Here is a 13,118-nt window from a genome sequence, read left to right as displayed (position 1 = left end):
TGTAACGGTTAGTCACTGTAAGGCAAATGGTATCAGTTCTGATTATCTTAACTCAGGGATTAATTATTTAGGCTATAGCTGGATAAAAAAGAGGAGCCCAGTGGACTACTTTGCAATCACATGGAACAAATTTCTGTGAAAAGATCTCTAAGATGAATAGAGGAAAAAGTGAGGTGAAAAATAGTCTATTTAGAATATATATGAAGTTATTTGCATGCATATTAATTATTTCTGGAAGAATAATTAAGAAATTGGTAATTTGGTGTTGGGAAACAGAACAGTAGATTTGAGATCTGAGATAAGTCTTTTATAATAGAAGTACAGTTTTATATTTTAATTTTTATAATTTTTATAAACAATAAAAAAGCAAAGATACCAGTTTTGTTCTGTTTGGCTGATAAGAATCAGGGAGGCTCATCATTCATGAAATCTGGTGAAGATTACAATGGTGGCCCATTTGTCAAAGTAGACCTGTAGGAAACAATTAGGAGCCTGTCAGAAATAATGAAAATCTAGGCAAAATGCTTACCTTTGCCATAGAATGAAAAGTTTAAGTTTACTGGAGGTTTGTTAGAGATGCAATTTTTCATTTTGAAATATTCCATATGATCCGCAGGTCTTACAGAAGAAGCAACAAAACAGTAAGAAATTGGCATCACTGTCGATCCAAAATGAGAAACGTGCTACTGAACTAGAACAGAATGTAGATCACATGAAATATCAAAAGGTACAGCTGCAAAAAAGACTTCGAGAAGAAAATGAAAAAAGGAAGCAACTGGATGCAGATATCAAGCGGGATCAACAAAAAATCAAAGTAATACTGTCATACTTTCCTGCTAAGCCTAATAGGAAGTGTTAAACGGCTCAGGGCTGACGAAGCCAAGGTCTCCATTTACTTGGCTTCTGAGGGATCTCACCTTGGCCTGACCTCAGCTGCTGTCCTCATTCACTTAAAACTTTGTTCATCTACATAGTAAAACTTATTTATTGAATTCTGAGTACTGTCTTGAAGGCTTTGACTTCATAAAAGAAGGTACAGTGATGACGGTTTCTTAACAAGGACCTTTATTTACTTGAGACTGTCTAAAACATATAAAGCTGACTTTCGAAAAAAATATCTAACATTTGGTAGGATTTCCCATTTCCAAAGTGTTTCAACATGCACTGTCCATGTGACAGCGTGGGGAAAAGCACGAGGTAAAAATGGTACCATTTCATTCCTAATGAGCAGAAGAATGATCAGACCTCTCTGCCCAGCAATTCTATAGAATGGATTAGTCTGGGGAGGAACTAAAGCCATCTGCCTGGGCTCTGGTGCCAGACTACCATGGGTTCAGATCCCAGCCTCCTCAGGTCATTTACTGAGAAAATCACTTACCCTCTCTGAGTCTGTTTATTCTCCTCGAAAATGGCCTTCATCATGCCTGCCTCACAGAGCTCTTTTGAAAAGAGGAGGACAATAATGGTCATGACAACAGCAATAACAAACACTTACCTGGCACTAGGTATTAGGCTCTTTTCTATTGAAATGTTAAGCTGAACTGAAGCCTTGGGACATAATTGATTTCAAGATTTTTAACTTTGGAATATAATCTATTTTTAGACCTTAAAAAAAAAAACACAGAATTTAGTGATGCAACAAAGGTTAAATAACATTTAAGCCTAGTTACTGATTCTTTTTTTAACAGCTGTATTGAGATATCCTTCCTATGCCATACAATTCACTCATGTAAAATATACAGTTCAGTGGGTTTGAGCATATTACATTATTTTTGTAAATTTTGGTAAAATAAACATAAAATTTTCCATTTTAATCAAGTTTAAATGTACAGTTCCATGACATTGATTACATTCATAGTATTGTACAACTGAGATCACTAGCTATCTTTAAAACTTTTTCATCACTCAAAACAGACACTCTGTATGTGCTATGGTGAGTGCTGTGAAATGTGTAAACCTGGCGATTCACAGACCTGTACCCCTGGGGATAAAAATATATTATATGTTTATAAAAAATAAAAAACAAACAAACAAACAAAAAAACCAAACAGACACTCTGTAACCATTAAGCAGTAATTTCCCATTTTCCCCTTACCCTCCAGCCCCTGGTAACTTCTCATCCAATTCTCTCTCTCCGAATTTGCCTATTCTAGCTATTTCATAAAAATGGAATCTTAAAATATTTATCCTGTGTCTGGCTTCTTTCACTTCGTATAACATTTTCAGGGTTCATCCATGTTAGCATGTATCAGAATTTCATTATTTTTTGTGGCCAAGTAATACTCCATTGTGTGTCTAGATCACATTTGTTCCATCCATTCATCTCTTGGTAGACACACGGGTTGCTTCCATCTTTTGGTTACTATAAGTAATATTGTGGTAAAAATTGACCTACAGGTTAACTATTGAAGTCCTAGGAGTGGAATTGCTGGGTCATATAATTCTATGTTTCATTTTTTCAGGAATCACCAACTGTTTTTGTTGGAGAACAGAACCATTTTACATTCCCACCAACAACGTATGAGGGTTTTAATTTCTCTATATTTTTGCCAACACACATTATTTTCTTTCTATTACAGTCATCCAAGCATGTGTGAAGTGGTATCTCATTGTGGTTCTGATTTGTATTTCCCTAATGACTAATGATGTTGAGCATCATTATAGGCCATTTGAATATCTTCTATGGAGAAATGTCTTTCAAGTTCTTTGTCTGCTTTTCAAATGGATTATCTTTTTAATTAAGTCATAGGTGTTGTTTATGTACTCCAGACATTAAACTCTCACTTACTTGATGACTTCCAAATATTTTTCCCATTTCTGTAGGTCTTTAAACTTTTTTTTTTTTTTAGGGGGGGTTATGGGCAGAAGGAGAGGGAGAGAGAATCTATTTTCTTTAATGATTTATTTATTTTAGAAAGAGTGAGCTTTTGAGTGAGGGGGTGCAGAAGAGAGGGAGAGAGAAAATCTTCAAGCACACTCTCGGATCAGTGTAGCACCTGACGTGGGGCTCAATCTCACAACCCTGATATCATGACCTGAGCCGAAATCAAGAGTTAGACACTTAACCAACTGAGCCGCCCCGGTGCCCCAAGAGAATCTTAAGCAGGTTCCACTCCCAGTGTGGAACCTGACAGAGGGCTCGATCTCACAACCATGAAATCATGATCTGAGCCAAAATCAAGAGTCAGATGCTTAATCAACTTAGTCACCCAGGTGTCCCTGTAAAGTTTCTTGATAATATTCTTTGATGGAGCAAGATTGTTATGATTTATCTATTTTTTCTTTGGTTGTCTGTGCTTTTGGCGTCTTTTAAAGATTCACTGCCAAATGTGAAGTCACAAAGATTTACCCCTTTGTTTTCTTCTAAGAGTTTTATGGTTTTAGCTCATGTTTAGGTTGTTGATTGATTTTGAGGTCAAACTTCATTCTTTCACATGTGGAAATCTAGTTGTGCCAGTGCCATCTGTTAAGGAGATTATTCTTTCCTCATAGAATGGACTTGGTACTCTTGTCAAAGATCAGTTGGCTGTAGCCTTATGGATTTATATCTAAACTCAGTTCTGTTCCATTTGTCTGTATTGTATGTCTAGCACCGCACTGTTTTGATTATTGGCTTTGCAATTAGTTTTGAAATGGAAATAAGTCCTTCAACTTTGTTGTTGTTCTTTTTCAAGATGGTTTTGATCATTTGAGACCCCTTGCAATTCCGTATGAATTAAAGGATCAGCCTTTCCATTTCTGCAAAAAAGGCCATTGGAATTTTGATATGGATTGCATTGAATCTGCAGAGTTCTTAGAGTGTATTGCATCATGACAATATTAGGTCTTCCTACTCATGATCATGGGCTGCCTTTTATTTAGGTCTTCTTTAATCTCTTTCAGCAATCTTTTATAATTTTCAGTGCACAGTCTTTTACCTCCTTGCTTAAATTTATTTCCAGATATTTAATTTTTTAGATGTTATTATAAATATAATTATTATCTTAATTTTTTTGAGCTATTCATTCTTAATAATGTAATAGTTATTATAGCAGTAGTTAACATTTATCTTCAGTCAGTACTATTCTAAGCACTTATGTGCTTTGTATCTCATTTAATTCCTTTTTTTCCACCAGTATTTTCAAATTTTTTTCCTCCTAGATTCTTTCTTAACATCTTAGATTTTTCTCATCTTAAAATTATCCTCTTTAGGGGCATCCGAGCGGCTCAGTGGGTTAAGCCTCTGCCTTTGGCTCAGGTCATGATTGCAGGGTCCTGGGATTGAGCCCCGCATCTGGCTCCCTGCTCAGCGGGGAGCCTGCTTCTCCCCGTCTCTCTGCCTGCCTCTCTGCCTACCTGTGATCTCTTTCTCTCTCCGTCAAATAAATAAATAAAAATTTTAAAAAAATAAAAAATAAATAAAATTATCCTCTTTAAACCTAATACTTTTCTCTTTCTTCTCCCCTTAATGACCAAACTTTTTGATTATAAAGTTGACTGGACCTGTTTCTGTTTCTTGTGCTTCCATTCATTTTCTCATCCTCTGCAGTCTGGCATCTGGCTCCTGGCTCTACCATCCACTCCAAAGCTCTGGAGAAATTCATTAGTGCTCTCTCTGTCACTAAAGTCCTTATAAAACCTCAGCTGTATCCAGCATAGTTCACCACTCCCAACATCTTGAAATATTTCCCCCTTGTCCTTCCCCTTGGTTTTTCTCTGTCTTTGCTAACTCATCCTACACTATCAGCCCTTCACATAAAAGAATTCCTCAGAGCTCTAGCTTTATGCCTCTTCTGTATTCTGTCTTAGGTACTTCATCTTTTTCCATGGCTATAGTTCAACTCTGACAACTTCCAAATTTAATCCTTAATCCCAGATTTGCCTTTGAGCTCTGGATTCCTGTGTCCGGCCACTGACCTCTTCATGAGGTTGTCTTATATATGAATTCATGATCTTCCTTATGTATCGCCCCACAATTCCCCCTCCCTGTTCCCTCAGGGAAGAATATGTAGTTTTCCATGTGCTTTTCCAGACATTTCGATCCATTCAGATAGGTAAACTAACTGTCATCCTTGACTCTGTCTTCTTCATTATGGCCCATGAACCACTAAGGCCTGTAGATGTTGTTTCTGAATATCTTGGATCTGTTAGTTTCTTGTAACTACTGCCAACAACCTAGTCTCTGTGTTATGGTCATTCCTCCAGTGTGAGGATTAGGCCTGCCTGTCAGTCACGTGATCTTTGAGTCTCAGCTTCTCTCTCCTAGACCATGGTTTAAACTAACAAAACCCAGCAGTCTCTAAATCTCAAAATAAGAGGATTTTTTTTTTTTCTTTTCCCTAAGCAGTGCATAGTGCATAGTGTGCTGAAATGCAAATCTGCCTGTAACTTAAACTTTTTACATTTTTATCTAGGGCAGTTTCGCTTCTTTTAGCCATATCTCTCATTCTAGGGAAATGACCCTATTTAAAGGTAGAACGAGTATCCAGGAAAAGGAACAGTCTGCCCCAAAGATATATTGAAGCTTCCACTACTTCACGCAAAAATAGAAAACCTGCTCACAGTCCTCTGTCGGGAGCTAACTTTGCTCAGAGGCCTCTGTTTAGAGCTAACTTTCTAGCATTGCTGTTTGTCCGTTCTCCATTTGACTAAACCGCTTCCAGAGAATACTAGGATTTCCGCACAGGTTCTCTTTAGAGCAGCAGTTCTTACCAGAAGTCTGTGGAGGAACAGTAAAGAAAAGGCATGGGAACCCCTGAAAATGTGGGCCATCGTGTGACCTTGAGCTTTTTACTTCTCTAAGTACCAGTTTCCCCATCTACACCATGGAGTTTTCGATAGTCTCTGTCTCGTAAGATGACTGTGAGGATTAAGTGGCATAATTAAGTAGCTGTGAGAAGCCTAGCGTCATAACCAGTGCACAGCTACTTTAGTATTACAACAGGGATTATATTATAAGATAAAGGCAGTAATATCCAGAGCAACATGTAGCAGAGAGGGTAGGACCTACTGCAGTTACTTTTAAAGCATTGGTGGAGGGAGACGCATAGCAGACAGTTTGCTCCCAGTGCCTATAAGGTGTCTTTATTTCTACATCTTGGAGTTGTGACTGTGACTGGGGCTAAGTTATAACTATGGACCAGAGCCTGGGCAGCGTGAAAAAACGAATGGGTCAATATAATGGGGTCAAATTCACTTGTAATACAGTGCAGATGAACAGACGAAGTAGAAGTGTGTTATTTAGTCAATAGAAGCCCTCTATTCTTTATGCTACCTGCACCCCTCTTGTTCTGCCCAGCCCTTATCATGATAATTGCTGGAAATACAGGAACTAACCACATGTCAACCTGTTCAGACTTTGTTCTGGTGTAATTTAGCCATTTTCTTTAAATAATTCCCAGCTCTCCTGAATGAGAATATTCAGTTTCTTAGTCTCTCCCATCGTCCACCTTGTGCCTCTCTCCCTGAAGAGAGTGCAGTTTATGTGGTGGGTGGTTGTACAGCTTTCACTGCATTGCGTCACGTGGAAGGGAAGGGAATTTCAACCAATTGAATTTCAGTTGGTCCCTGGGTGTGACTGTGACTGCTGTCCCTTGTCTGCCTTTCTTTGCCCTGATGATGAAGCCCAGAGCTGGTGTAACATGTAGTCCGGTCTCGCTTTCAGTTTAGAGCACGGAGGCACTTCGGCTTCATTTCATCTAATGACGTTGTAAGTCCCTGTGGAGGCGACTGGGTCTTCTGTCTAGCTTCCTAGCCCAGTGGCCTGTCCTTATCTTCAGTGTTGGGGTCAGGGCCCCATGACAACTGACTCCCATTGGCTTTCAGGTTCCATGTCACTTGAGGCCATGGAATCTATCATCAGTCTGTCTTTGCTGACTCTACTTCCCACTCCGTCAGCGAGCCTGGGCAGGCCCAGGTGCGTGTGGGACCTCTGCGCTGCGGTCTGCCTTCTCTCCCTCTGCCCTCAGTGATACCTTATTCTCCCCCTTTCGGGGCCAAAACGCACGAGGCCAGGGACACACATCTTTCTTACCACCTCTTTTCTCCTTTCTGTCCTTCCCAAGGCTGGAAAATGGTAGAGTTTCCTTCTACTTTCTTTATATCGGTTCTTCTGAAATTATCTGTGGAGAAGGTGCAGTTTTCCTGTTGTTATTAGTTTGTCACAGCCCAGTACTTTTGTAAAACATGAACTGGTTGAAAAATGAAATAAAGAATTAAAATACAATAAAAGTCCCATCTTCTCGTGATTATAGCTATTAATATTCAACAGACATAAAATTACTCTCTTCCATTGTTTTAAAGGTTTCTAAACACTTTCAATTTCTATACTTACCCATCAGGGACCAGTAAGAGATAGTAATGTGGACCAACCCACTTTGGTTCCTGGCCTCCTTCCTTGCTCCTGCTAAGCGTTAGTGGTGGGCAGTAGCATCTTCTCTAAACCCCGGGAGAGCATCCAGGGCCTATTAAGATGTGGATGGAAACGGAAGAAATTTAGAAAATACTCTTCATAGGACCATGATCTATCTTGGAAGGCTGTTCTCATGCTGCAAAATCCTGTTTCTGAATGCCGGAAACGGAATACTTCTTTTCATATTTCTACTGTCATAAATTCTAATATCCCTATGGCAGATGGGTACCTTGGGTAGCCCAACTAAAGGACATGAGCTCAGAAAAGCAGAATAGAAAAGCACCTTTGTAATTTTCAGACTCTTATCCCTGTTACACTGATTTGTGACATTGGTAAACCATGAAAAAAAAACCCTAGTTTTGTTAATATCTCCTGGTTTTTGCTTCGGTGAGGGGCTGACATTGTTTTCTTCTCAAATAGCTCCAGCTTTCATCTACTCATTCTCTTTCTTTTTACAAAAATATTTAATAAAATATTAGATAAATATTTAACGATAGCCAGGTAGTAAAAGCAATAAGATGTTTTCAATTTCTGTTCTCTGCAGGAACTAAAGTTAAAAACGGAACAGGAAGAAGCTCTGAAACTGAGAGCTGAGGAGCTCGATGCATTTAAGATGAAAAAGAGAAAAGGCTCGTTTGGAAGAACAGACCAGCTCCAGGTTTGTCTGTTCTATTCAGTGTTTCCTGCTTTCTGTTTGCTCCGGTGATGGTCTAAATGAAGGTAGAATATGGTGGACTCCGAAAAAAATCTGCAAACACTAGGCCTTGCCACTTGAATACAAATTTTCTAGTATTTCTCTGAAATGTGTCTCTCATTAAAAAATTACTCTCTCATCCAGAAATGTGCTGTGTTCTTATTTCAGTAGAAATGGATTTATTTGAATGTTGTAGAATGTAAACATGAGGGGCGCCTGGGTGGCTCAGTGGGTTAAGCCACTGCCTTCGGCTCAGGTCATGATCCCAGGTCCTGGGTTCGAGCCCCACATCGGGCTTTCTGCTCGGCAGGGAGCCTGCTTCCTCCTCTCTCTCTGCCTGCCTCTCTGCTTACTTGTGATTTCTCTCTGTCAAATAAATAAATAAAATCTTTAAAAAAAAAAAAAAAGAATGTAAACATGAAATCCATGTTCACTAGATTGTTTCCAAGGGACTAAACCAGTCTTGATATTCAAATAAAGGCTGGCTTATTCCCATGGAAACAATATATGTCTAAGAATCAGAGCCCTCCCTCCTATTCCTATGTAACCAAATTGCATATGTACCATATATGATGAATTTAAAAGTTTTTGTTTTAGTGCCACATTTAAAAAATGAAATCCAGGGGCACCTGGGTGGCTCAGTCAGTTAAACATCTGACTCTTCATTTCCACTCAGGTCATGATTTCAGGGTCATGAGATTGAGCCCCATGTTGGGCTCTGTGCTGAGTATGGGAGCCTGCTTGGGATTCGTTCTCTCTCCCTCGCCCTCTGCCCCTCCTCAGCTCTCTCTCTCTCTCTTTCTCTTAAGAAAGAAAGAAAGAAAGAAAGAAAGAAAGAAAACCATAAACTAATCTCAGAGTTCAAAGAAACAACATCTTTGTTTTATGTAAATTCAAAATGGCAATTCTAAAAATGTTACTGAAAGAAAAATGCACTGAAAACTGTAATTACACTCAAATGCTAATATGTCACCTTAATGCTGAAAAATTTGTTTTCTTAAATTTTATGTATCTTAATAATAAAATTTAGTACCTGAATGTATTTCCAATTTATTTGTTCATTTTTTAAAGATTTTATGTATTTATGAGAGAGAGAGGGAGAGTAAGCAACAGAGGAGGGAGAGCAGAGGGAGAGGGAGAAGCAGGCTTCCCACTGGTCAGAGAACCCGATGTGGGACTTGATCCCAGGACCCCCGGATCATGACCCGAGCCAAAGGCAGATGAGACACTTAACCGATTGAGCCACCCAGGCGCCCCTCCAGTTATTTATTTTACTGATGTGTTTTAGACACTGGTTAAAGTGCTCTCACCCTGACATTCCGTGCTGCTTTGTAATAATATGTCTGGGCAGACAGGGTATGCTGGGGAGTAGGAGAGATAGGAATGCAAAGAATAGTGAGACCTGTTTTTCAAAATGTTAAGGTTCTGAATTTTAAATGAATATGATAACCAGAAGATTCCCACAGCTTGCACTCTGTGGATTAAACATATTAATAAAACAAAAACGAAACTTCATGTTTTTTTAATACTGCAAAACAAAAACCCGCTTTCTAGGATTTGACTCTAAACAAGAACAAGATTATAAGGTAATCCATACGAGTGTCCAAAGAGCTTGGAGTAGGACATTGATTTGTAATGAAGCTCCTTTATAAGAAAGCATTTAAAATTGGGACTGTGTGATAGGAACCTTTGCTATAAAAAGAGAAAAACAAATCAAGAAATTTTCAGAAAACTTACTAAGATACAGTGAATTATACAAATCATAACCTTTATTATTCAAATGCAGAAAATTCTATTCATTTATTATTGTTTCCCTAAAAAACTTGTATTATGTGGACTCCTACCTATTTTTCAAAGCACTTTTAAAACATTACTTACTCTGTGAGGCCAGCACTGACATTTCTTCCATTACCCAGGCAGAGCCAATCTCTCCCTCCATTTTTGCTGACACGGTACCTAGGACTTAGGTGTATATAGAATTTATTATCAATAATCAGAGTTTTTCAGGTCTCCCTCCTATTGGAATGGACCTTACAAAAGATCTGTTATTCATCTTTCAAATGCCACATACTGTCAAGGAGTGTTTATAGAGCGTTTTAGCTAATTGGTAGACTTCATAGGGTGTCATATACAGAGTTTCTAAGGTAGAACCAGATATAACAAAACTATAGTATTCCTGTAGCTGCTCTGGGATACCCTTCCTGTTTCTTATGATTGTAGAGCTACTATTTTAGGCTTCAGTATTATTTGGATGTGATAGCACTTATAGGACTGTGCTAGGTAGGTCTGGTTGGAGGTCTACATAGCTCTAGATCTTCTTTGCTTTGGCCATCTTGCTCTCTTTTTCTTGTGCATATTCACTATCTCATTTTTTTTAACCCTTTCTATTTTTTAAGATTTTATTTATTTGGGAGGAAGAGCGAGCAAGTGAGGGGAGGAGCAGAGGGAGAAGCAGAAGCAGACTCATGATCTCAGCCAAAGGCAGACACTCAACCAACTGTATCTCATTGTTTTAATATAGATTTCTAGGCACCATTTTTAAGCTGGAGAAGAACTGGAAAATAGTGCTGTATTGATTTGTTTTCCCATTATTTGTTGTTTAGCTTGGTGTCGCTATGTCTGCAGTGCAGATGGGCACTTGGTAGAGTTCATCTTGGACAGGCATATTCCATTCATATTTCTGTTCTCTTTGTTTCTGGGTGTCCTCGATTCAAGAGAATACTAAGATGCTTGTTTTAGGAATCTTTTCAGCTCTGTTTATTTTATAACTACTTGAAGTCGACAGGCTATGTTGCAGAGTGCATTCCTGTGCTCCCCCATATGTGTCTTTCACGGGGTGGGTTCATTTATTCACTTCGGTGTCTGATGGAATCAGGCACTCATTTAGTCAGTCATTTGACATTTTCCTGAAGCCAGTCATGGGCTGGAAGTATACCAGGCATGGGGGATAGCGAGGCAGAAAAGACAGTCTCTGCAGTCCATTGAGGAACTCAAGAAGAGGAGAGAGACTGTAGAGCAGCTGGCAGCCTAAGTGCTATGAGGAAGGTGCGCTCCTCTGTGACCGAGAAGATCCCAGCATGTTCTCACAACTGACCCTTCATATCTATGGGGAAAACTGTCAGCCCTTTCTTTGTCAGCCTAGACAATCCCAGACTTGAACATATTTGGGAAAGACATCTTAATTCCTTATAAGACACAGCAAGATGTTAACTGGAGCCATTCTTGATGGGTTTAGACAGGAACACTGTTTTATTATCCTTGCTGGGAGTTTTTAAGTGTTCACTTAAGGTGTTTCAGGTAGTTTAAAAATGTTCATTTAGGGTGTTTTAGCCAATCAGAAGTTCTCTTATTATCATATACGTCTTATGGCAGAAGAAAAACAAGTGATGTAACATTTCTTTGGAATTTTAATGTAGAAACTGGATGAGCGAAAGAAATGGTTAGATGAAGAAGTAGAGAAAGTCCTGAATCAACGTCAAGAACTGGAGCAGCTGGAAGAAGACTTAAAGAAGCGAGAGGCCATCGTTTGTAAGAAGGAGGCCCTGTTACAGGAGAAGAGCCACCTGGAGAATAAGAAGCTGAGATCAAGTCAGGTATTCTCTCTGCTATGCTCTTTGACTGTGGTTGTAAGCCAGTGAAGGAGGATTTTTTTTCCTAAGAAGTAAAGCAGACCACTGTGAAATTCAAAACTGCAAGAAAATCTGTTCTGGTTTTCAGTGTATTTTGCATGTTAGTGCTTATTTAATGACCACTAAAATCTATCGCAATTTTAACATCAAATGTTCCGTGTTCTGCCAAGTATGATGTATTAACTTTTTTCGGCATTGAAAAATTATGGTAAAATATACGTAACATAAAATTTGCCATTTTGACCATTTTTAAGTGTATGATTCAGCGGCATTAATCACAGGTACAAGGTTATACAACCATCACCCTATTTCCAAAACATTTTATTACCCCAAATAGAAAGTCTGTAACCAGGAAGCTGTAACTCTCATTTCCCCTGGCAACCTCTATTTAAGAAATAAGTTGTACCGTTTGATGCTGTGTAGAGAACACTGGTAATTTGGAAAAATAGTCTTAAAAATGATCTAAACTACCCAAAGTTAGGGGTTTGCAGGGTTCCTTTAGAAGAAAGACTTTATGTAATGAAGATTTGTTCATTTTTCAAATTATAATGAGGTGGGGGCCTTTACAAGAACTTTTGCTGGAGAACTCGGGTTTTATGAGCCAAAAAAAGGGATTTTTATGAAGGAGTTTGCCTCAATTTCAAGTTCTGCAAAAGGAATGATTGTGGTGGGAGTAGAAGAACCAGGCAATAGCTTTTTTGGATGGAGCTGTAGATATTTTCAACAGCAGCACCAATGGCTTCTTAAAATGAAGCTGTCTTGCCCCAGACTTGAAAAGGACTTTTTACCCAGCAGGCCGAGGACACACTGAGTAGTGGAACAGAGAGAATCAGTGACCTCCCTCTTTATTAGATCTGCCTTTCAGCCAGTGTCTAGACCAGTAGGATCTGAGATGGTGGCGGCGTGTTCTTAACCTCCCCTCCTCAGTATAGCAGGTAGATGAGCATGGAGACCTGCACTTACCTCTTCCCCGTCCTCCATTCCCCAGTCCTGTTCAATAGCTATTAGCACCAGGCTGTGGGACACAGGGTTAGGGACAGCCCCTCCAAACAGCTTAGCTGCTGGTGCTGTATCCAGGTAGCTTGCTCACGCTGGCTGTCAGGGTCAAGTTTTAAGAGCTAGCCCTCAAAACATGTCAACGACAGCAAAGGAGATGAGCAAATCAAAATATCCACGTGAGTAAATAGAAGAAAATAAACTGGGACCTTTATTATATGCTCTGTATCACAAAAGAAATAAAAATGAAAAAATAAAAAGGAATAAGGAAGAAAATATTTTTCCTGAAATAAGTTTACTTCATGATCCAAGGGAAAAAAAACGGGAAGTTTTCCCCTTTCAACACAATGTAAAATTTAGGAGCAAGAACATACTGAGATCGGTAGAGACGTACAAATAAATGAAACCC

At 39.0% G+C, this 13,118-nt stretch overlaps 1 protein-coding gene across 6 annotated transcripts in view; it reads left to right on the top strand.

Annotated features, from left to right (window-relative positions):
* Window positions 1-13,118, top strand: part of LOC111153555 (kinesin family member 27) — a 77,797-nt gene that overhangs the window by 43,228 nt on the left and 21,451 nt on the right. For 3 of the 6 annotated variants that reach the window (XM_022512643.1, XM_022512649.1, XM_022512648.1), the window contains 3 exons: window positions 617-814; window positions 7,935-8,048; window positions 11,501-11,677. In XM_022512643.1, the coding sequence (XP_022368351.1) occupies window positions 617-814; window positions 7,935-8,048; window positions 11,501-11,677 (489 nt within the window). The remainder of the gene's footprint in view (window positions 1-616; window positions 815-7,934; window positions 8,049-11,500; window positions 11,678-13,118) is intronic. The other 3 variants (XM_022512644.1, XM_022512647.1, XM_022512646.1) reach the window with 3 other exon arrangements.

Source organism: Enhydra lutris, unplaced genomic scaffold, assembly GCF_002288905.1.
Source record: "Enhydra lutris kenyoni isolate GAN:26980312 unplaced genomic scaffold, ASM228890v2 scaffoldscaffold33, whole genome shotgun sequence".
NCBI classification, from domain to species: domain Eukaryota; kingdom Metazoa; phylum Chordata; class Mammalia; order Carnivora; family Mustelidae; genus Enhydra; species Enhydra lutris.
The sequence above is the reverse complement of the archived record's forward strand: the minus strand, read 5'-3'. Positions and strand labels throughout refer to the sequence as shown.